Source organism: Diadema antillarum, unplaced genomic scaffold (genome assembly GCF_040938485.1).
Source record: "Diadema antillarum isolate AM-2024a unplaced genomic scaffold, OU_Dant_1.0 scf00000074, whole genome shotgun sequence".
Lineage (NCBI taxonomy): Eukaryota > Metazoa > Echinodermata > Echinoidea > Diadematoida > Diadematidae > Diadema > Diadema antillarum.
In genome coordinates this window covers 3762936-3786532 of record NW_027270963.1, presented here as the reverse complement: position 1 = coordinate 3786532, position 23597 = coordinate 3762936, and the positions used below count along the sequence as shown (strand labels likewise).

Below are 23597 nucleotides of genomic sequence, written 5' to 3'. Positions count from 1 at the left end.
ATGAATCTAATTTCGACTGCAGACTTTACAGGCAAAAATGGGACCATGTGCCAGGGTATTGTATAGTGCATTTACAATAAGCCTTAGTGTTAATAGTAATACGCAAAAATGTCTGTGACTTCCTCATTCAAGAAAATATCTGTAAGTGAAAATAACAGCTTATATACAGTATTCCCATGTTACAGTCAAACCAGCCAGTAGACTATCCTGGTCAGGCTGTAATCTGATGTATCTCAGAGAATGTATGAAGTTTAGGCTGGCTATTCATTTGGTTTTGCTGATGAAAAGAATGAAATAATTTATACTTGTGATTTACTTACAGAATCGTTTTCTACATGTATGAGAAAAGATGATAAGTTTGGGGCAAAAATAAATGGGAGTCTCTCAGATTTATCAACCAAAAAAAGGTCTCAGTCATAAAATGTCATAGCAATGTGGCTATCCATGCCATTTACAGGCAAATGATTACAAAAACAGTGACTCAACATAAAATGATACATGGTTGAGATATTTAAAAAAAAGTGCTCCTAATAAAATTGACAGGCCGCGGCTTTTATTAGGATCTCTTTGTTTTACCTTTTTTTAAAGATATCGCAGTCATTTGAAAACGGATTTTCATCAAATAAACTTTCGATTCCCCTTAGAATTGTATGCTCTTTAACATTTCAGAAAAGTGGTTTATAAATATCTTGCAAAACGTTACAAGCTGAATCCTCACCTCAACCAGTACTGTATACACGTTCCTTTAATGTCTGTTGTTTGCCCATTGGCGCGCGCACTGGAGTGCTTCCTTTGCCGACTGGCACAGATGCCTAGAAACTAATCGTCAATGAACAGAGATTAACTAATCCCCTAATCCATATCATTAAGTCATCTTAGCCTTCTCTGTTGAACTGACACACAGCTATAAAGCCTGAGTGGATTTGCAAATCTACAACTAGGTTAAGTTTCAATGGATCACTGAACCCCAGAGAAAAAAGCTTGGTAAGTTTTCAGACTAAGTGCCCAAGAATTTGAAGGGTTAATAAAGAATCATTGTGAGTCTCCTCACTAAAAGAAATCAACTGCAAAAATAATGAAAATACTAAGAGAATCAATACCTACTTCAGTAAGTAATATAAACTGGACCTTGTGACCTATTTAATAAACAGCCTGAAAACAGAAATAAAAAACTCTCAAACAACGTCACTTCACAATTTGCACGTTTTATTTGCATCATCGATTAAAGCAAAGAAAAGCGCAAACAAACAATCTCTGAAGGGAATCGCGTTGCAAACTATGACACCTGATAGGTTTCACCTTTGAAACTGAAAAACCAAGTAGGCCAGTCACATGTTAATGCATTCCAAATATAATCTATTTTTTTTTATTCTGAGTATAAGGTAGGATATCATGGAGGTCAAAGCAAAACAAACACTGTTTGTTACATGTGATCTACAAAACCAGTTTCCATAAAACATGATTACCATGATATGAGCACTCTTGTTGCCACAAATACGAACCAAACACCCACATCAGGATCTCATCGATATGATATGATTCATATTTACAGACAATGCTCATTCCAACCTGGAAATGTTTGGTTTTCCATACTGCATATAAACACTTTTTATTTCTCTCTTTCTGTTTCTTTTTTGGATGAAATAGGAATTCACTAAAGTTTTGATAGGTAGTGTTGTATTTTAGAGATCAAACATCATGTGCACAGGGAACACATATTGTATTGCTGCGAAAACACCAAGATACATTGTACTATACTTTACGACAGCAACTATCCAATGAAATACCTCACAACTGTATGTGTATAGATGTGTAAATCATATAATGAACATTCTGCCCACAGTGGATTCTTTTTTACTACAAGTATCATTGATCACTAAAGCACCAGACCTGTAACAACATTGAACTATAGTGAATAATTAAAGTTTGCTCTTTTTTATGCCTATTTCCACAAAGTGCATTGTTAACACATAATCCCATGGACTGTTCAAAATTTTGGTCTTTCATGTCATGTTTCTCTCTACAAACCCTTCTTTATAATGCTATACCCTACTATCCAATTTGTGTGGTTTTTTCATAAATTCATTTTTTTTCTTGCTTCCGTCAATACAGAATATGACATTAGTGTATCAAAGACATATAGTGAAAAGTTCCACAAATTTCTCTTAGGAAAATGCAATATCAGTAACATTTCATGTGGAAAACAATAACTGAGGAGTGCTACTGTGTGCATGTAGTCCTATGAGCATGTGGTATCACACTCGGACTATTGTACAGATGACCTGGTGGGTGTTTCATAAAGCTGTTCGTAAAGTTACGAACAACTTACGAGCGACTAGTGATAAGTTCTGATGTGCTATACTTATCAGAATTTCCATAATTCAGCACAAGAACTGATCACCAGTCGCTTGTAAGTCGTTCGTAACTTTACGAACAGCTTTATGAAACGCCCCCCAGTGCTCATACCCACAAAACATAATGTTCAAAGTTGACTTTCAGAGAAACATATAGCTTACAAATCTTTAAAAGTCATATCAATTGCTCACAGCTTCCCCAGGTTATACTTCATTTTCACAATCTTAGTTCAGAACTATTTCTGACAAAATTTTCTCTACCAAACTATCATTTCCATCAAATGAAAATATGATGGTACCAGCAGCTTGAGAACATCAATATTATTCACACAGAAAATAAAAGAGGAACGAATTGCACAAATGACCCTGACAATTTCCTAAATCTTTCAATTTCCTCAATCTTTCAATTTTAACGGGTGCTGAATCCTCAGCGTCAGCGTTTAGTATTACAAATGCTGACTTTACTCTGTCATGTGAAAAAAAAAAGCTGGGTATCAATGCTGTATAAAAGTTGAAGAGTTTAGTAGCTAGAGCGCACAAAAAAATGTTTGGGGAATTTTATAGTGCCTTCCCACTATGTTACTCTGCTCAAGTTTCCTTTACTACAGTAAGCATTCTTGTTGCTGTCTATGGAATCATCCCTACACAGGGTGGTCCACAACTTGAAATTTTAGCATGTTGCAAGCTCAGAATCTGAGAATATTGCAGAAATTGAATATGCGCGGAGCGCACACGATGAGTACGTGTAGTACGCAATATTTTGCTGTTTATCTCTCTTTGTGCTGCTTACATTCAATGTTCTCTCTCATGTTTTGCACACAAATATCTAAAGTACCTGGTAGTTTGATGTTTCTTATGTTATGCACATGTTTTGCACATTTTTTAATACTTTTGCTTTGAGCTTGTTGCAAATTCTTAAGGATGTTGCATAGCATGTTGCTGGCTTTTTAGGATGTTGCACAAGAATTTTAGCATGTTGCAGCGACATGCTAAAACCCCTTGTGGACCACCCTGCCTACATCAACCATTTTCTAGCTCCCCTATGCTGCTACAGTCAGGAAAGGTTTGTGTATAGTCTGGGGAAGCAGCCAAAATAAACAAAAACACACAAATTCTTCGTTTCTCTCTAATGTCACAATACAAATGAAATGACTAAGATAACAGGAAATCAAAAAGATCTAACAGAGCAAATACTGTAAGTGTACACATAATGTGTTATTTTAACAAAAGTGCTAGGCTTTTAAGAAATGTAAACTCACTCATAACAAATAGTTCGGCAAAGCCATGTTTGTGCAAAGGGAACTATCAAAGCACATACTTTAAAGAGAAAATATGATCAGGTCCACTATAAATCGTATATCACACAAACACTGGGGGATTTTAATATCAATATTGACACAGCATGACTAAGCCATTCGAAGCATGCAAGATGAAAAGTAACATTTTTCTAAATATTCTATAATCTGCCCAGGGATTTTGCTTGAAGAAGTCACTCTTATCATACGTTGCTGGCATCAAAGATTATGTAGATGTGGATATAAACACATAATCAATACAAGGTATCCTGTACAGTATGTACACAGGCATATGGGTATGGTTAGTATGTCCGTCGGTGCGTATTCACAGTGAAACAGTAGACATACTGATATATCTGTTGTCATCTTACTCTTGGTAAAGGCCGACAATGTATTTCAATTTCACTCAAATTTCCCTTCAGCAGCTGGGTTTATTTCATCACGGTCATAAAAAGATATTGTGTTCTTCCCTGTACATTCTCCTTCAATACAATATACCTTCCTGGTTTCTAAAAAGCAATATCCAAGTCTATGCAAATTGCATGCTGCCATACACGGAAGGCATGTCAAAATCCTGTGCTTGGTTTCCTTGGTGGACAGATACAGCTGTAGGTTAGCCAAAGCACATGTATGCGCTTTCACGATTAGATAGTGTCATCATCCTGGAAATCATGATTCATATTACTCTCTCTCTCTCTCTTTCTTCCTCCCTTTTTCTTCTTTCTCCCCTCTCTCTATCTCTACATCTTTATCTATCTACTGTATCTATCAATCTCTATCTCTCTCTCTCTCTGTCTGTATCTATCTATCTAGCTATCTATCTATCTATCTATCTATCTCTCTATATATATATCAATCTATCTCTATATATATATATATATCAATCTATCAATCTATCTTTCTATCTATCTACTGTAAAACGAAGAATATTCGCATGCATTTTAATTTCGCGAATTTTGCGAGAGCCAAGATTCCCAAAATTAAAATGCATGCGAAAGTTCTTGTTTACACCAGATGCATTGACTGTTAAGGCCACTCGTGAAAATGTCATGCTGCAAAAATATCATGTTTTACAGTATCTGTCAATATATCTATCTATCAATCTATCTATCCATCCATCGATCCCTCTATTCATCTATCTAGTGTATTTATCTATCTCTTCCTCTTTGTCTTTGTCATTGACTACCTTTTTGTTCTCTCTACCTGGTGATGAATTTCTTGGACAATGCAATCAAAGCACAAGATCCTGCAGGGGCATGATTCAGGAGGACATATCAAATAACCTACATTGGAGAGCTCTGTGATGCAGTGCCGGTGCAAAAGGCACCCCTGACTTATCATATAATATGCAGGAGCATTGGATTTTGTATCGCAGCAGGCAGAAAATATATTCAAAATTGTGCATTATTCAGTTTCTGCAGTCGGTGAGCAATATATGGCATGTATTGATGTAACCATCCTCTCCTTTCTGACTTTATGATGATGCTGATTGGGGGTGGGGAGGGGGGCATGGGGGGGGGGAATGGGAGTGGGGGAATCCTAAAGAACATTGACATTTACAGTATATGATGGAACAACGAAAAAAGTCATGACACACAGACAAACAGACACAAAGACACATATATATGATATACTGCTATACGCCACATCCGGCCGCAGACACTGCTGATAGCAATAACAGGTCTGGCAGCTTCTGTCTGCTGTCTGTGTCGTGTGCCATGTGTGGCCCCCTCGCTTGACGGAGCACCACAGCATGGATCAGGCAGCAAGAGAGGCTGGTAAATTATTAAGGAAATCGTGTTTGCACAGGGCTTCAGGAGGGAAGGGTGTTGCAGTTCACTTTATGAAGAGTGCCTCATTCCTAATCCTCATCCGCATCTCAAGTCTGTGGCAGCATTTTTCCCCCTTGTCTCTCTCTAGCCTTCTTTAACCCTGTCAATTCCATAAGCAGCTATATTACATAATATGTCAGTGGTATTTTGAAGCACTGGTCCTCCGGGGGTTAAAGACAAAGGCAAAGCCTGGTCCCCAAAGAATCAACCTACACTGATATTGGGAACTCAAATAAAAGCTTCCAAATGGCTAAAAACACCTTCAAGACAAGGTGGGGGGTATGTGGGAGGAATTTTAGTTCCCCGTGGGCGTATGCACAGAAGATTATTGTTTATTCTGGATAATTTTTTCTCGCTTGTCCTTGTTACGGAAAGAGCAGAAGTGGATGAAGATATCAAAGCAACCCCTGTGCTTTTGACACAGACATCGGTTTGGAGTGGAGCCCTCAGCCAAATCCGGGTCACAGATTTAATGTAACCACATACTCAATACATCTGAGGTTTGGATGAGGGAAGTTTGTTCTGCGAGTTAAAGGGATAGTATGATTGGTTGAGGTGAGGATTCTGCTTTTAACTTTTTTGCAAGATGCTTAGAAATCACTCTATGAAATGCTACAGAGCATACAATTCTAAGGGGAATTCAAAGTTTATTTGATGAAAATTGGTTCTGAAATGGCTGAGATATCCAAAAATAAAGTAAAACAAAGCGATTCTCATAAAAGGTGGATCCTACCTTTTATTAGTATCACTTTATTTTGGATATCTAAGCCATTTCAAACAGATTTTCATCAAATAAACTTGGAATTCCTCATAGATTTATATGCTCTTTCATATTTCATGAGGTTTATAATTATCTAAAAAATCATCATCGAAAAATATTTGAAACCTGAAGCCACAACTCAGTCAAAACTGTATATGTACCATCCCTTTAAACCAGAATATCAGCCAGCAGTAGGGGTGAGTGTGTCACATTAAAACTGCACTCCACTTTCCAGGCAAGCAATGACGAAAAGGAGACACCATTTCAATTTTGTTGCCCCATCTCTTATGAAAAAAAAATTGTCGTGACATTACATTGTAATATCCTATAAGATCGAAGCATCAAATCAGGTGAAACAAACGACATAAGTGGTCACAATAGAACCATAATGACCAATTAATGTTTGTGATCATTGCCTCCTAACATTCTCATATTTTACTCAAAATATTTATTCATCAAGAAGGAAATGCTTTGTTTTGTTTACTGTAAGGCAAGATATATTATTTGCAGCGAGAAATTTTTGTAAATTGAAGCTGACAGCCTTTTTCACTGCATGAAATTTTTGCAAATTGTCACTGGAATTCAATGCATAGTGGAGACAAGAACTTTCACATGCTTTTGAATTTTGTGAATCTTGGCTCTTGCAAAATTGGTGAACATTTCTGCTTTTACAGTGACTTACTTTCATTTTTATCTTTTTTCCCTTGGATACATGAAGTTTATTTCCCTCACAAAATGATTAGGCCTATATCATACGAAGGGTGCTGTAGACGGTGTTTGCGCCGATTGTATGCAAGATTCAGGTAGCAGAGAGTGGGGTGGGGATGGGGTAGTTGGAGAAGATTTTTTTTTTTTAGCTGGAGACAGACCCATAAATATGTCAGTACACGATAAAACCTGTTGCTAGGAGACAAGAGGTACGGAGAAGACATCCCTTTTTTCCTCCTGTCTCCAGGATGTGGAGGGGGAGGAAGATCCTATTCTCCGTCAGCAGACATAAAAAAGCTGTAATATTATCTTGAGATGTCATTCATTTAACAGAAGGGAAATGGAAGCTTAAAAAGCTGACTTTCAAAACGTGACTCCGTCGTTCACAATGCCGCTTTGCCGAGAAAGATCACTGTCCTCGGCTACCACTGAAAAGAAAAAGAGCATATTCTATGATTACATATACCAAGCTTCTGAAGCTGCTTTAGCTGTCTAGGTAGATGAACCAGGTACCAGTGACATTGTCAACAACAGTTTTAAAAAAATACACACACATACACACACACACACACACACACACACACACACACACACACACACACACACAAAATATATATATATATACATAAAAAATATTGATTTCTTTTTAAAGGTGGAAGTGCAGGTAAACACTAAAAGGCAAAAGGATTATTGAATAAGGGTGGTTGAACTTGTATGTCATTCTGTCAAGTCTGTGGCTTCAATACTTGCTATTAATGAATCTATTTTCTCAGAGTTATGTCTTCAGCGAAATATTTGAAACTTGCTCTTGACACAAACATCGCCAACCTTTCTCTCTCTCCGTCTCTTTGAATACACAAACACACACAAACACAACACACACACACACACACATATATATATATATATATATATATATATATATATTTATATACAATCTTGTAGGCCTTATACATATCATTAAAAGAAAGAAATTTAATGTATGTTTCATTTGTTTTTGTGTATATGAGGGTTTCTCTTACATGCTACAGGAATTATCTTTCGAAAAATAAGCCTCCACTTGAAGAATGTGCATGTTATGGCAGATATTTCAAAAAAGGTATAATACTTTCTATAATTCTTTCTTTTTTAATATCACCTGTACATGCCTTAAAGGGAACCCAAACCCAAGGAGAACTGTGGATTGAGTGAAAGCAGCAACATTAGTGAAACACATCAGTGAAAGTTTGAGGAAAATTAGATAATCGATGCAAAAGTTATAAATTTTTACAGTTTTGGTGTTTGAACCACTGGACGAGGAGACTACTACTGTAGAGGTTATGATGTATGTGTGGACAACAATACCATGGAGGATACCATTGAGGACAGGTAAAATTAGCCTGTCCTCAATGGGTTAACATTGGTAGTATCCTTCCCAAACCATTGAGTTAGCATTTCTCCCGTGATATGTCACCTGCCTGTTTGATACTCTCCTTGTGTGCCCAGAATGAAGCCAGGCTACTAAAGTAATTATCAACTCTGTGTAAACATCTCTTGCCTTGATGCTCTTTAACGACCCTCTCCACCTACTGGTTTTTACAGCAAATACCTCAGTGTCCTAGGATGATTTCACTCACCGCATAATCCTTCACAGCCTGCCCTAGACAACAATAGCAAAGGTACTAAACTTTTGTCCAGGACCAGAGGAAACCCTAAAAATCAATGAATGCCGCACACATATTATTCCCTTCTGAATGCCTATTACCGCCTATCTGGGCCGTTAAAGCTACAGCAGCCTTCACTTGCACAACAATGATACATTGTACCTGTTGGATCAAACCTAACTTTTCTTTGACATCTATGTGAAAGAAAACACCACATGACGTGTGCTGAAAGGAAAAATAATGGAAAAGATAATCACTTTGAGACCAAATAACTCACTAGAAATATTCTTAATATGATATGATATGTATTGCAGAAAGCATTTGTCATAACTTTCAGCAACTACATAGGCATTTTTCACATTTATGAGCAGAAAAAGAAAGAAATACAATTTCTTCTAGTATTTGTTGATTGATAACAATCAAGTAACTGGGATAGTAAGTATGATAGATTTGCCTTCACAACACAAGATAAGCCAGCACACTTTCTCTGGAAATGCACCATGCCCTTTAAACTCACGGAATGTCCTTTCTCATAAGGGTCTACAGTAGACCTTGTACAATACCTACTGTATCATCAACCCAAGAAGGTGAGAACGAGTCTCAGGGTTCGTTTTTTTTTTTTTTTCCGACTACCCCCTTTTCCTCCTCACATAAAGAAGGGATGATCCTTTGGAATAAGTGTGTCTATGTGACTTGACAAAAGATAGTTTCACCGACTAAAGGAGATTCTGTTTTTGTGTTGCAGAGCACGCATTGTTGGTAATATCCATACTTCCCACACTTCGACAAGCTGTGCTGTGTATACAGTGTATATTGTGAAGTAAGCTCCTTTGGCAAACAATGCACATGTGACTAAACATGTACTTCCAGCATGCTAATTCATCGCACATTAAAAAAAAAAAACATACACACACACACACACACAAACAAACAAACAACAAGAAATTCCGGTCCAGTAAATCTTGATATCTCTACAGGGAAGTGTGTGAACAGAGGGCACGGGTGCACAATGTTTTGAAGTGGTCAGAAAGCAGATTACACTTAGACTGGGCAGGTGACATCATGTGTCGGGGTCAGCATGAAAAGTAGCAGGTAAAACATCACATACGTTTCTGCTGTTTTCTTTCTCATGATATTGAAAGAGATGCATGGAAACTAGCAACTTACTAGTAATCAAAAGATTTCGAGCCCTGAAATAGTTTTGAAAAGCTCTTGAAAATCAAACCTGCAATAAATGCCACATCATGACCAGGAACACAAATTAATGTTTATCCTCATTCATGTAGATCCATTTCACAATTTTGGGAGCGAGCATGCTACAAGCTATAGTGTAAAAATCCTAAAATGAAAATGCTTATGCTCTCTCCTTCTCCACAGCTTTCTCTGTGTCAGACTTGAATACAATACAATATATTCTTCCATTCATTTAGATTCTGACTGTTGTTGATTATTAGAGCAGTGGGGATAGCTGGAAATTTGGTCTTGAATAAATGCAGTATTAAATACATTTTCAATACAATTTTTAAGACTAAAATTTGGTCTAATACAGCAAGCAGTTCAAGTGTCAGCAAATGATATCAAAGATTACACCAGTTTCTGCCATATTGTTTTTGTTGTTCTTTTTTAATGTCTCTTTGCAGTCCATGTCAATTACATTTGATAACATATAAGAAACATTGCCACAGTAGTTTAGAAAACTTGTATATAAGCAGGGGGAAAATACAGCATATATGCAACATGCACTGCCCTTTTTTTTTTGGGGGGGGGGGGGCTAGCTTCCTCGCCACTGAGGGACAATGACCTATATTTCACAGGAGAGTGCCTGCTAAAATGAGGTGAAGAGAACTGAAGTGTTCCGCAGTTCTGCATGCTAAAAGCCAACCCGAGCATACATTAAATCTCATTTTGGCCGGAATACACCTAACACGTACGAGCCATACATTTGGAAAACGGTAGCTCACACCATTGGAGGGACGTACAGTGATGGGGGGGAAAAAAATGTCACATGCCTTATTCAAGATGACGATGTGTAGATGGATGGACAGAATAACACACATACCCATTTGATTCGAACTGAGAATGAGAAATATCAGTGTAGTTATTCTGGCCTGGTATATGGTTACAGGCAAATAAACCGAGAAATTTCTTGAAGAGATGTCACAGGTGTGACAGTGCCTCCCTACTCTCAAAATCCTCTGCGTAGCTCACCATCCATATGGATTACTCTGTGTGCAACTGAGGCAACAGTACTTGAAAGAGCTGAAATGTATACAGCCCAGAAGAATATTGATACATTGTAAGTAAAATGGATATATCGGAAACAGATGAGGTATATGCAAAACAGTTCCCATACATAACAACACTTCAGCAACTTGCTCCTACAGTGTAGCTCTGTGAATGAAAAGCTTTGTAGAAGAATAAATATCACCTCCTCTTATTCTTTCTTTTCTTTTTCCTCAGCTTGCCAACAAGATTTGGGCCAACAAATTAAAGTAAACCCTTTTATCCCTTGGAGCATTAACCATTTAAAAAAAGAAAAATCTGAATAGAAATATATGCTTCTTTGCGCAGCATAACTCACGGCAAACTGTAACGACAAGCTCTTGTGGAACTTGAGAAGGATCCAATACAAGAGTCATCACCTTATATCAAAACTTTAACATTGGGCCCAATATCAGCCTTAGAATTAGAAGACATTTAAGCAGGAAGGTGGCCCTGTCTTACTTCCTTGGTGAAAGAAAAGGTACGTTTAGGAACTTTCAGGGTTCAGGCTTTGGGGCACAAGGTCCACCTATTCTAGTATGAGTAAATTATACAATGCTCCATGACCTACATTGTAGCAAAATCAATGTTAACCATATAAGTCATATCATATTAAACGGTCTACACCTGGTAGACATAAATCCTGGCCAGTGATTGGTCAAAATGCAATCATGTGACTAATACAGATAGAATACAAATTGACAAATCAGATAGCGAGCAGTGACGTCACATTAGGTATACAATTCAGGATATGACTAGTTGCCTGTGGTGCTGGAATGATATATAAAAGAAAAAAAATTGCTCAGTCTTTCATTGTAATAACACTTGACATTTCCCTTGAAAGTTAATACCAGTACACCGCTAAAATGGCAATACATAGTACCTGTAGGGTTTTGTACTAGCAGTCACTGAATACTGCGCGCATGGCTTTGATCCCCATGTTCTTTCATATTCTCCTGACAGAAAAAAAGCACATACTTCAGGGAAATATTGAAACCATAAAAAGGGAAAGACTGTTTCAATCTGGCCAGTGATCTCTGTCTAGTCCCACCTCTGTATATAATACATGGCGTGTCTTTCATCACGGTGACCAGGAATGTGAGCATGTCTGTATGTCTGCAAGTCAGTCTCTGTGTCTGTCTGTCCATCATGCCTATCTCCAAGGTCTGTCTGTCTGTCTGTCTGTCTGTCTGTCTGTCTGTCTGTTGATCAACATCTGTCTATGAAGTTAAATATATGTGAGCAAGAGTTTGCAACACTGCATACTTTCTGTACATAATGCCTACAGTGTACGTGGGTGGGTGTGTGTATATGTGTGTATGCAATGTTGGGGAGAAAAATTAGATTTTGTGGACTGTATCCCGTGCCCACGCCAAAGATACAAGCTTCCATGTCTTGTCTCAGACAGTGGTATATATCCCTCTATATAACCCGAAAATTCTTCCCCCATCAACAAATAGCCTGTTTGCCCCCGCACTGCAAAGGGCAGTGAAAGCTATTGGATCCACTCTGCCTATATCCATCACATACAGATGGCTACACGAACTGACAGTGTATTACCTTTCATACATGTTTGTTGAAGAAAGGAATCTGTGAAAGACATAATACATTGGTCATCAATTCCGCACACATGCCTGTCCCGTGAATTGGCCCAGCCATCAGAAGCCGAATGGAATGCTTCATCCGTCTCCTCGCCATAAGAGAAAACGGATGCGTTCACACTGGACAGCATTTCGCCCTCATACACGGTATATCTACTAGTCATATGAGAACACCTGACTTAAAGGGATGGTAGGCCCTATAGTTTTGGATGAGATGGGGCTCCAGGTTTCCAAAATTTTTGTGAGATAATGAAAAACCTCATATTAAAAGAGCACACAATTCTACGAAGAATCCACAGTTTACTTGATGAAAATAGGTTTTGAAATGGCTGAGATATCGAAAAACAAAGAGGTCCAAAAAAAAAGGCGGGACCCACCTTCAATTACTTAGGACAACTATTCTTTTTTTTTTTTGAAGGGAAGACCTCTCAGCCATTTCAAAACCAATTTTCATAAAATAAACTTTGCATGAGTAATTCCTCTTAGAATTGCATGCACTTTAATATTTTGTAGGAGGTTTCCAATTTGAAAACTGCCCCTGTTCTTAAAGTACATACAGTTTGTGCATATAAATCCATCTACAAGTTGTATAAATACACGTACCATACACTGCACTCAACAAATATTTTCAATGCTTTCAACTTTCTGTTGGCAGACATCAAACCAAACAACACAATATGAACATCCTTTGGTGCCTCTAGAATAGACGGATACAAATAAAAGAAACAAAACTGATATCTGACATTCAGAAAAGTAGCAGTATCAATTGACATAAAAATATTTCGCACTTCCTTACTACAGTACAGGATGTACCATTGGGGTACAAAGTCTGTGATATTCAACACTACTCCATTCGCTCTCTCTATAACAAAAAATTAAAAATAAACGAATCACAAGATATCTTCCTTTTTTCCTCATTCATCTCAGTTACAGGAAAGGATGGCATTGCTGAAGTTTACGATGTAAACAACATTTTTTAGTATGCAATGTACTATGTGTTTTCCTATGAGTAAATGGTTGGTTTTAAGTGTTTTCCTCCACAGCCTCCGATCTGAAAAATATCAAACTGACTGTTTCAAAGAGAACAATTTATACTAGAATGCATCTTGTTGTACACTGTATGGTATTAAAAGATCTATTGTTGTACCTACTGAGAATAGGAATGTATTTCTTGTCTGGAATGACATACCAGCAAATATAACTAGCCCAGTCAGCACAGTATGTATACCATGTCATACAGTACCCTAACAGAAAGACTGCTACCATGTACTGCAAAAAAAAAGCTACTGTTTTAGCAATGTGAAACATACAAATGTGTTGACAGAGCAAAGTGTGCATCTAGGTATTTATCCTGCCCTAAATAAAGAAGAAATATATCCAGCACCATACACTCATGCATTTACTTGGTTCATGAATGTTAATCCATGCCCCAATATTCCAACAACTCTGAACATCCATACATCAAGAATCCACATACCGTACGCATAACAGGATCAAATTCCTGTATGTTTCTAGTCCAAGAGAATAATTCCACAGGGCATGAGCTAAATACATTTAAATGGCAATAGACAAGAAGAAAAGGCGGGAGAAAAAAACAAAACAAGTGGGGTCATTACCCTCCTCCGTCAACACACCTACACAAGAACATTCTTGCCCACACAAAAATGTGGCCAACCAGGTCCACCTCCATGGGCCAACTGTGGAGCTCACTGAGAGCCAAACACTGCACACTGCCTGGTGCTATTTCTGACCGTGAAGCCAAAAAGCCGAGCTGTAAATTGAAATACACTTTGAACGTGTCTGTCACAATGTCTCCTGGGTGTAGACAAGTGTGAAAACAAATCGTTCAAACCCCAGATGGCCCTGGCAGAACCTCCAGACTTAGAGGCGGTCCCAAGTGACAGACCAATGAAGCATATTTTCATCATTTTTCTATCATATCAAACATGTCACTGACACATTTTGGTTGAGGTGACGCAGATGGCAAACACATTCCAGGTCCAATTATCTTTTTTTTAAAATATATTTCAATCATATAGATTACCTCTTTCAGAGTGATTTTCACTCAATCATTCAAAAGCAGGATTGGGAAACCAGCATTATGACATTTGTTTTCATATTTTTCTTAATGATTTCTTAATAATATGATAATATTATCTTATATAATATATCAATATTTTTCATAGAGTCACAGCAACACTGCGGAATTATGAAGGATAAACACATTACTTGGTTGAAGGCAGGGTATGAAACAGGGAAGAGGGAAGAAGCATATTGTAAAATACAATCAACCAACATCATCTTAAAACTCTGTATACATGTAGCACTCCACATCTTCTTACATAGAAAATGTGTGCAACTGCAATAAGGAGAAAAAAATAAACCAAAAACAATGAAACAAATAATAAGTGCAAGAGTAGTTAATATCAAAGGACAGCTTTAGACTCAAATGTTCTAATCAATCAAGGCATGGACCTAGATAGAGAAGAAAAAGCCCTGAGACAACTATCAAGTCTTCATGATCGGCTGCTGCACTACGATTACAACTGCAATTTCCCCCTGGAAGGGAGGTCGAATTTTGATAACTGCAGCAGCAGACACATAAATCTCAGATTTTATATCCTCCTCCTTAGACCCAGCAACCACATTACTCAGTATTCACACAAAAAAAAAGAAATATTTTTCTTTTAAGCTCATATCCTTTGCTAACAACTGAGAGGTGGATCATTTACAGATAGAATGCTCATCATACTTGCTATTAACTTTAAAAAAACAACAAACAAACAAAACAAAAGATAGTATCTAATAGGAGGAAATGAACTACATTCCAAAATTTTCAGGCAGGAAGCCGATCAGAAGTCCAACAAGAGAGACGTGGACCGTGGCTACACAGGCTGGCAGTGTGAATCCACCCTCACGTCAGGGTGAGATAAAGCTGACTATTTGACCAGCCGGCATTCCATAGTACCTAGAACAGCCACGGCTGGCCTGGGTGCATTCACAGAAATAATTAACCTACAGATGCAGACTATTCAGTCCGTACTGTCTTTGTAACCATCAGGGTTGGGTCATCAACAATACCATTGGCAGTCCATATTCTGTCCCAGCATGTTGTTCTTTTTGCAATTGACCAGTGTTTCCTATGCAGCACATATACATTGTAATAATACCTAAATTTAATCAAAAACATATTTTCATAGTTGACACTGATCAACAATGCTAACTAGCTGTGTGTGACAACAGTTCACATGACTGAGAACCAACAAAAATGGCAACGTTATTAAGGAATTGTTTCCCTTTTTTACATCTAGCCGGAAATAATCCCCTACTGAAAGCACATGCATGGAAGTAATGCTGCACGTTTATATACCAACAGTGAAGGAGAGTCAATTTATATCTTTTCATTTGCTACGACTTTTTGTCTTTAAAAAAAGTCAACAGTGAATCACACAGAAGCTTGAACACCAAGCATATACAGCTGTAATAAATACTTCCATTGATTGCCTGCAGCCATTTAAAGGGATGATACAGTATTGGTAGAGATGAAAATTGGGCTTTAACTTTTTTGCGAGATACCAAGAAAACACTTATGAAATAGTACAAAGCATACCATTTCAAGAGGAATTCAAAGTTTATTTGATGAAAATTGGGTTTGGAATAGCTGAAACATCCAAAAACAAAGTCAAACAAAACGATTGTAATAAAATGTGGCTCCCACACTTTATCAGGATCGCTCTGTTTTCGATATTTCAGCCACTTCAAAATCAATTTTCATCAAATACATGTTGAAATCCTCATGGAATTACAATCATGCTCTTTCATATCTTATAAGAGGTTTCTCACTATCTTACCAAAAATTATAAAAACCTGAAGTTAAGTCTAAACCAAAACTATACGATTCCTTTTAAGTACATACTGGATTTTCACACAGAACTTCAAAGTATACACAAAAGCAACACTTTGTATCTTCTCTTCTATTTGTTTTTTTATATGCTTCAACAATAATGTATCTCATTCTGTGTGTAAAAGTTCAAACATATACCATTAGCAGAACTGATACTAACTCTGATATTCATCAAGCTCTGCATAACTGGAAGCACGTATGGATTTAAAGGGGAATGTTACCCCAAATGTCTAAATACATGATGAAGTGAGTCAACGATGTCATTTCATATCTTTTCTTTTGGTTTTTATTAAATAACAGAGACTCCAACTCTCCCGCTTTCGATGGGAGATCTCCCGCCGAAAGCCCATTTTGCACAATCTCCCGTTCTCCCGCTTGAGATTTGATTTCTGACGCCCTGGCTCTGTGTCTCCCGTTGGAAAGGATTTCTTACTTATTGCTATATCGTATGTTGAAAAATAAGCCTTATAGATAGCACGAGAGAACATCTAGAACCCTAGCCTGGACCCCGGCGGCAAGGAATTTTGTGCTTCGCGCACATCAACTTGGAATCTCCCGTTTGCTAGGGGTTTCAGGCCGGAGAATCTCCAGATCAAAAGGTGCATGGGGTTGGAGTCTCTGAAATAATATCGTGAAACTTGTGTCTTTGGTCAATAACTTAGCAAATCTACAACCTTCCAACACATCAAAGTCAACATCTCAATCTCTCCAAACTCAAAACAAAGTGGGAACACAAAAAGTATGCAATCTACTATTTATCGCTTCTTTTTCAAATCTAACGATGAGTGATATTTTGTAGTAAACAACTTGCAAATATGAAGTGTTATTTCACTTTAATATATGTATATCCAGATCTCTATTTCCAGAGTTTTGTCATGACAAAAATGACTTTGCTATTACTCACATTTCAGAAATTTGCACCATCATGACGGGTTTTTGTTTTTTTCAGGGACAATTTTTAAAAATATTTCAAATGCTTTCCATGTTATGGATGTTACCTATTCCCCACAGCAAAAATGGAAACAGATCTCTGCTTTTCAAAGATGAAGAGCACTACCACTTTAGCAGTCCACATCGAAAATGAAACATCAACATTACGACCCTCCTAGCTTAGGTTTTAAAGCTAATCATGTAACAGCACTGTCAGTAGAGTGTATGGCAACAGTATCTTCTGAGTAGTATCACGAGGGCCCCTTCACTCTAGAGTTGGCAGCTGTCACCAATGTGGACTGGATTCCACGTGGATTCTTGGGGGGTGGGTGGGTGTAAAAATTATGTGCGATCTGTACGCCACAATATGTATCCATGCTAAAGTGTTACTGCTATTCATGTTTTCAACTTTATCAGTGTATGAACTTCCATGCTGATGAGGAGGAGGAAATTGCATTTTAATAATATCATGTCATTTTGCAACATACATGTAGAACATATTACATTGTACATGGTTATAGTGGGACATGCTCCAGACTGCCTGTCCAAATAATGTGCTATAGCAGTTACTGAGTATATTGCAAAAGACATCAAACATGATAGACCTACAACATATGTACAGTACGACAGACATGCAAATACAAATAATTGGACAAAGATGTAATCTACAGTGTATGTCTAGCACTGTGCTCTTAATCTTTGATGCTTTTGCCAAGTAGTAATAGACTAATCACATTATAAAATTACATATATTATATATGAAATATTGCATAGTCAATTTTCAAATTTTATTATTATTTTTTTTTTTTTAGGAGGGGGTTGAAGTTACAAAGTGTACAACATTCCTTGCTGGAAATGGTAACGAGATAGGGAACATTTTGATTGCAAGATATAAAGAATTACAACGTTGATATGGCAATATCAACATGGGTTATAATACGGCCCAATAAAAAATAATTATGTTGTAATGCTGTCAGCATTATATGGATATCTCAATTTAAACGTTGTCATCAGGTACCAAGATGTTTTTTTTTACTTATTCATTATCACAAGCAAACAATCAAATTATGATCGCTAAAATACTAATGCCTGGCCCTAAATCACATTACTAGTAATTATTTCATGGCCATGAACAAGTGATACCAGTACATCATCAGATGGGAAGCTACGATCATGTTCTAATGAGGTTAATGTTTGAAAACTTAATATCACATTTAGAATACAAAATCGATCCCACACCTGAATATACACCATGTACGCAAATACATACTTATTGTTAGCAATTCCCTTGCCAGAATCAATAGCACAAGACTTTAATGGCACGGTAGATAATGAGGGAAAATCGTCTCTGCATGTGCAAATGTATAATAGAGTAGGGCCTACATTTCCTCCCGGATTTGAAGACTCACACACAATATGCCACAAAAGAGGGAAATTTAATAATGTTACTTAAATACATCACTCTTTTTGCCAATGTTAGCGGGGGGTACATATGGAACTCCTGCCCAAAAGAGTAAACATCCATCTTTTCATCCATGTTTATCCATGCATGGATGCATGACCTTGTAATAATACCACTCCATGCTATGCAAACATTCAGCACAATTTCTGTTCAATGTCATTTGCAAGTATTTCCCAACTGACTGTCACAGGGGTCAGACAAATAACTTCCCATCAAATGTTTCTTATTTGATCAAGCCTAGCCATTAAACGCATCACAGTCTAATTGTCAAACAAATGTACAGAGCTTCACATTAGCTTCACCTGCAGGTGCAAAAAGGATCTAACTGGCATTCAAAGAAGAATTTTTTTCACTTGATCATCACAGAGCAGACTGGGTTTGTATAACCTCTCTCTCTCTCTCTCTCTCTCTCTCTTTCTGTGAACCTTTTTAGTCTTGCTACAACTGCAAACTCACAAAATGTGTTTACAATACAATATCGAGCAAAGAACATTTATGAACAGACAAAAATAAACAGAAGAAACAAGTCGACACAACATAAGACATTTTCTGTCATAGCAACTCGCATCACAACCCTACCCTCCTGTAGTAAATGCGACGGCCGAGGGAAAAAAAACAAAGAAACAAAAACTTTAAAACCCGGTAGCAGTTAAAAACAAGAAATGGGCGCCGTGAGTACACTTACGTTCCAATGGTGTGTTTCAGGTCATAAATGTCCGTGACTTTTTCCTTTCGGCCTCCCTTTTTCGTGAAAAGGGGCATGGTGAAAACACTTGTTGATGAGCGATTAACAGCGAAATAATTATCCAAGGCCTCCTTGGAAACAGTCGTATTTTGTCCCTTGAGCTTGGATATCCCGATGACAACGTCTGCCTAACCCACCAGTCTGCTATAAAATCAGGCAAGTCTTGCACGGATTCCTGCTACTACTACTGATAGCCGATCGCCAGCGTAGAAACAGCAGGCATTCAGTGTGACCAGTGGTTTAGAAGCCGCAAATTTCCCTCTCTTGTGCGAGTGTGGAGTAGTAAGGAACGGGCACAATGTACACCTGCCTTACACGTCTCCATAGACGCGTGTTGCAGAGCCAGTCAGTGGGATGTGGACGCGTCGATTATTTGATGGGTAAAATTATGTTTCCATGTAATCCGATTGCCTTATTTTCCTGAGACATTTATGTTGTAAAATGCAATACATCCACCTTCCTTTCTGTTTCTTCAATTTGCTTACCATTCATGCGATTATCCTTTGATGGAGACAACGCATTTTAAGTACTTTTTGTAATATACCCTGTATTGAAAATTAAATTGTCCAATTAGCGAGTAAATTACGTAAAGGACTTGATTATTAAATGGACGATGAAATACAGTAAAGGATAACAATATAATTGTAGAAGTACAAAGAGCGAAGGTGATTTTCATTTCACATCGGCGTTTCCATTATCTAAATGGGTCTTATAAAGGATTCTAAAGTTACGTTGCCTTTTTTTTATAATAAAAGGGAGGGGTTTTGCTCGATACGCAGCGCAATAACGTTGCAGTCTCTAAGTTAATCTCGTACACTATACTGTATATACAACTTTTTAAAAAAATAATTTAGGGCCAATTATAATAATATATGTCCTGGTTGAATCTCTGACAGTGGACGGTTATCTGGTGCCAGGTTTCGATTTCCGCAGTGATGTCATCAGTGATGTAATCAGTCTTTCTTTCTCTTATTTTCTTTTCACTTCCTTCTGCCTGGTCCTCTGAAACCATAAGTGTACGTTTTACCTTTTACTACACGATAAATATTATTTCACGACGGTGCGATGTTCTAATTCTGACTTTACTATAAGATAGGTCATGAATGTATAGTTACTTTCTCACCCCGTTTATTCAATATGCTACAGGTGGCGGATTGAAACAAACACACAAACAAACTGAGCATAAACGGCATTCTTGTGATATCGTTTCAACGGTACCACGCATATTTTTTCTTTTTCTTTTCTTTTTTTCAAATGAAGTAGAAACCAACTTTATAGAGTCTTATTTGAACACGACTAGAATTTATGCAATGTCAAGCAAAGGTTGGGGGGGGGGGAACAAAACAATGGCTCCTCACGGAACCCAATGATTCACATAATCTCACCAGTTCAAATTAATTGGAATTGATTTATCCGAAAGAAAGACAGGAGGTTAAGATTAGCTACAAGCTCAAATTTGAGAAGAAGAAGAAAAAAAAAATCAATAATTATGCTTGGTTCACTCTTGGAGCCATCACTGTAACGTGGATGGACATGATTTCTGCGTGACTCTTTCAGGAATGGATTTCCCGGGTGGCGTCATTATCAAACTGTTCGTGATACAATACAATTTTGACGCGGCAGGACGTATTTCCTATAAGGATAATGCTTTTATAACCCATTAGTAATAATACTTATGCATTCTTGTTGCCACAAACATTCTTGCCGATACTGTTGTAATGCCGATGCTACAAATCAAAAATTATATATAGGCATATACACATAATACTATGATAGGCATAGCCGCGTTGTTGAGAATGTTATTGTGGTTGCGCTGCTGCTGCGATGCCTAGTTGTTATGCGTGAGTTGTTGTTGTTGCCATCGCTGTTGTTATTAATGACAGAGCCGTAGGGGCAATGTAGGCTCAATATAAAATGTAATATGAATATAATTATCAAAAATTTGTATCGAAAATGCACACAGCAAGAGCAAAAAGCTTTACACTATTAAAGGCAGACCTAATATTGAGAGTCCCGTCCCCACAAAACATCACATTCTGTCCCTGACAGTGACACAAACTTTCACCTTCGGACAAGGTTGCCCTCATAATCATATTTGCGTTCTTACACATTGTAGGCTAGCCATTTTAATTTAGGAGCTAAAATTTTCCTGTAGTACAAGACACTTGTAGAGTTGTAAAGACGTTCCATCGACAGTTTGTGTGCATGTGTGTGTGTGTGTGTGTGTGTGTGTGTGTGTGTGTGTGTGTGTGTGTGGATATGAGTTAGTAGGTGGGCGGGTATTGGTTGATAAATAATATGGTTCCATTATTTATTACTGTATAATTTTGCTGCATAATTCATTTGGATGATTATTAAGATTAATGCTAGAAGAACTGAATTATCACTGTTAAATTTAAGCAATTTTTTTTGAGAGCATAGGGGAAGTGACTGTATGTAAATTGATAATTGTTCATGAAAATGTAATTTTTGTTATGTCATTATGTACAGCAATAGCAAATTTGCTATTATGATCACAAATGTATATTTTCGTCATTTCAATTGTAGCAAATGAAAATTGTTATTTTTTTCTATTACTTTGAATGGAACAGAATAAACATCGTTGAAAAACAAAAAAAAAAGTGTGTGTGTGTGTGTGTGTGTGTGTGTGTGTGTGTGTGTGTGTGTGTGTGTGTGTGTGTGTGTGTGTGTGTAGGGGAGTTAATACCTGCAAGGACTTGAAAAAGAATTATTAAACTGCAAATGCGTGTTCTCCCATTGGCTGGTACGTTCAATTTAATGCAATTCAAACTTTATTTTCACTTTTTTTTCAACAGACTGTACAAAGAAATGTGAAATTTGATCTGCGTGGCGTTGAAAATATACACAGCCAGCCAGGAATAACAACATGTTCATGTTCATGTCTATAATAATATGATCAGTACAAAAAAAGAGATATACAATCGTATTCATACACTTTGCAAGAAAAAAAATGGCGGTACCCACTCAAAAGTCTTTTCTTGTATTATGTGGTTACCTCTGAGGGAAGGGGGAAAGAAGAGGTGAAGAGCTTACAACTACAAAGAGTGCGGGAAACTGGGGAAAGAGGGAATAGAAAATATAAGAAAGCAAAAGTGTGAAAAAAAGAGGGAAAGAAAATAGGGAGAAAAGAGAGGGAGACATTATCTGTGATGGGGCCTATATCAATGTATCAATCAACTTACATATTTATCAACGCTATTATCATTATCTTTATTGTCATCTATTTTTCTTAAGTACGTTGTATTTCATCCATCTTCCTTTTAAGGGGTTATATCATGATTTACAGGGCCGCTGAACCATATGGGATGGGTGACGGTTGAGGAGGAGGAAGAGGAAGGAGCGATCTTGAAGAGGAAGGAGCGATCTTACAGAGGGCGCCCTTTGGAATTTGATGTAAATCGCATGGAGCTCAGCGTGCAGAGCATGAAGGCTTATACCAGTACCGTCCCTCCATCCAGTATCAATCTATCAGTCTGTCTATCAACCAATAAATTAAATCTATTTATCTATCTATCTTTCTATCTATCTATCTATCTATCTATCTATCTATCTATCTATCTATCTATCTATCTATCTGTCTATCTATCTATCTAAATGATTAAATAACTATCTACTATATATGGATTGAAACATTTTTAACTCTCGGGCAACGGTCAATGAAGACTAAGCAAGAGAAATCAGAATACAAGTGGATTTACCAAACGCAGAATCATTAGTGAAACACTGCGTTTAGTTTTGAGGAAGATTGGACGATCCGTTGGAAAATCATGAAAGTATCTTCATTTCCATTTCCATATCCCCCTCTGTCTAGATCAAGCTGATCAACAATCTGTGACATCAATTATATCACGTTCGGGATAATTAAAAAGAAAGAGAAAATGATAAATCTGCAAACATTAAAAAAGTTGTCATTCCCTCGAGAAGAAGTGCCTTCAAGAAGAAAAAGGTCAAGTGTTTGTTCGTTTGTCTTTTTAATATTGAAACAGGTGTCTGAGATAAACAAATTTTTGTAAAAGTCCTTTCATCTTTTTTTTTTTTAATCATCCTACTACAAGGACATCACAGATTGAGCAGCACATG

The 23597-nt window shown here is 37.3% G+C and overlaps 1 protein-coding gene across 1 annotated transcript in view; it reads right to left on the bottom strand.

Annotated features, from left to right (window-relative positions):
* Nucleotides 1-19752, bottom strand: part of LOC139717319 (calcium/calmodulin-dependent protein kinase type 1D-like) — a 157839-nt gene extending 138087 nt beyond the window's left edge. Inside the window, exon 1 of the mRNA XM_071628816.1 lies at nucleotides 19437-19752. Coding sequence (XP_071484917.1) covers nucleotides 19437-19513 — 77 coding nt within the window. The 5' untranslated portion in view covers nucleotides 19514-19752. The remainder of the gene's footprint in view (nucleotides 1-19436) is intronic.
* Between the last annotated feature and the right edge of the window lie 3845 nt (nucleotides 19753-23597).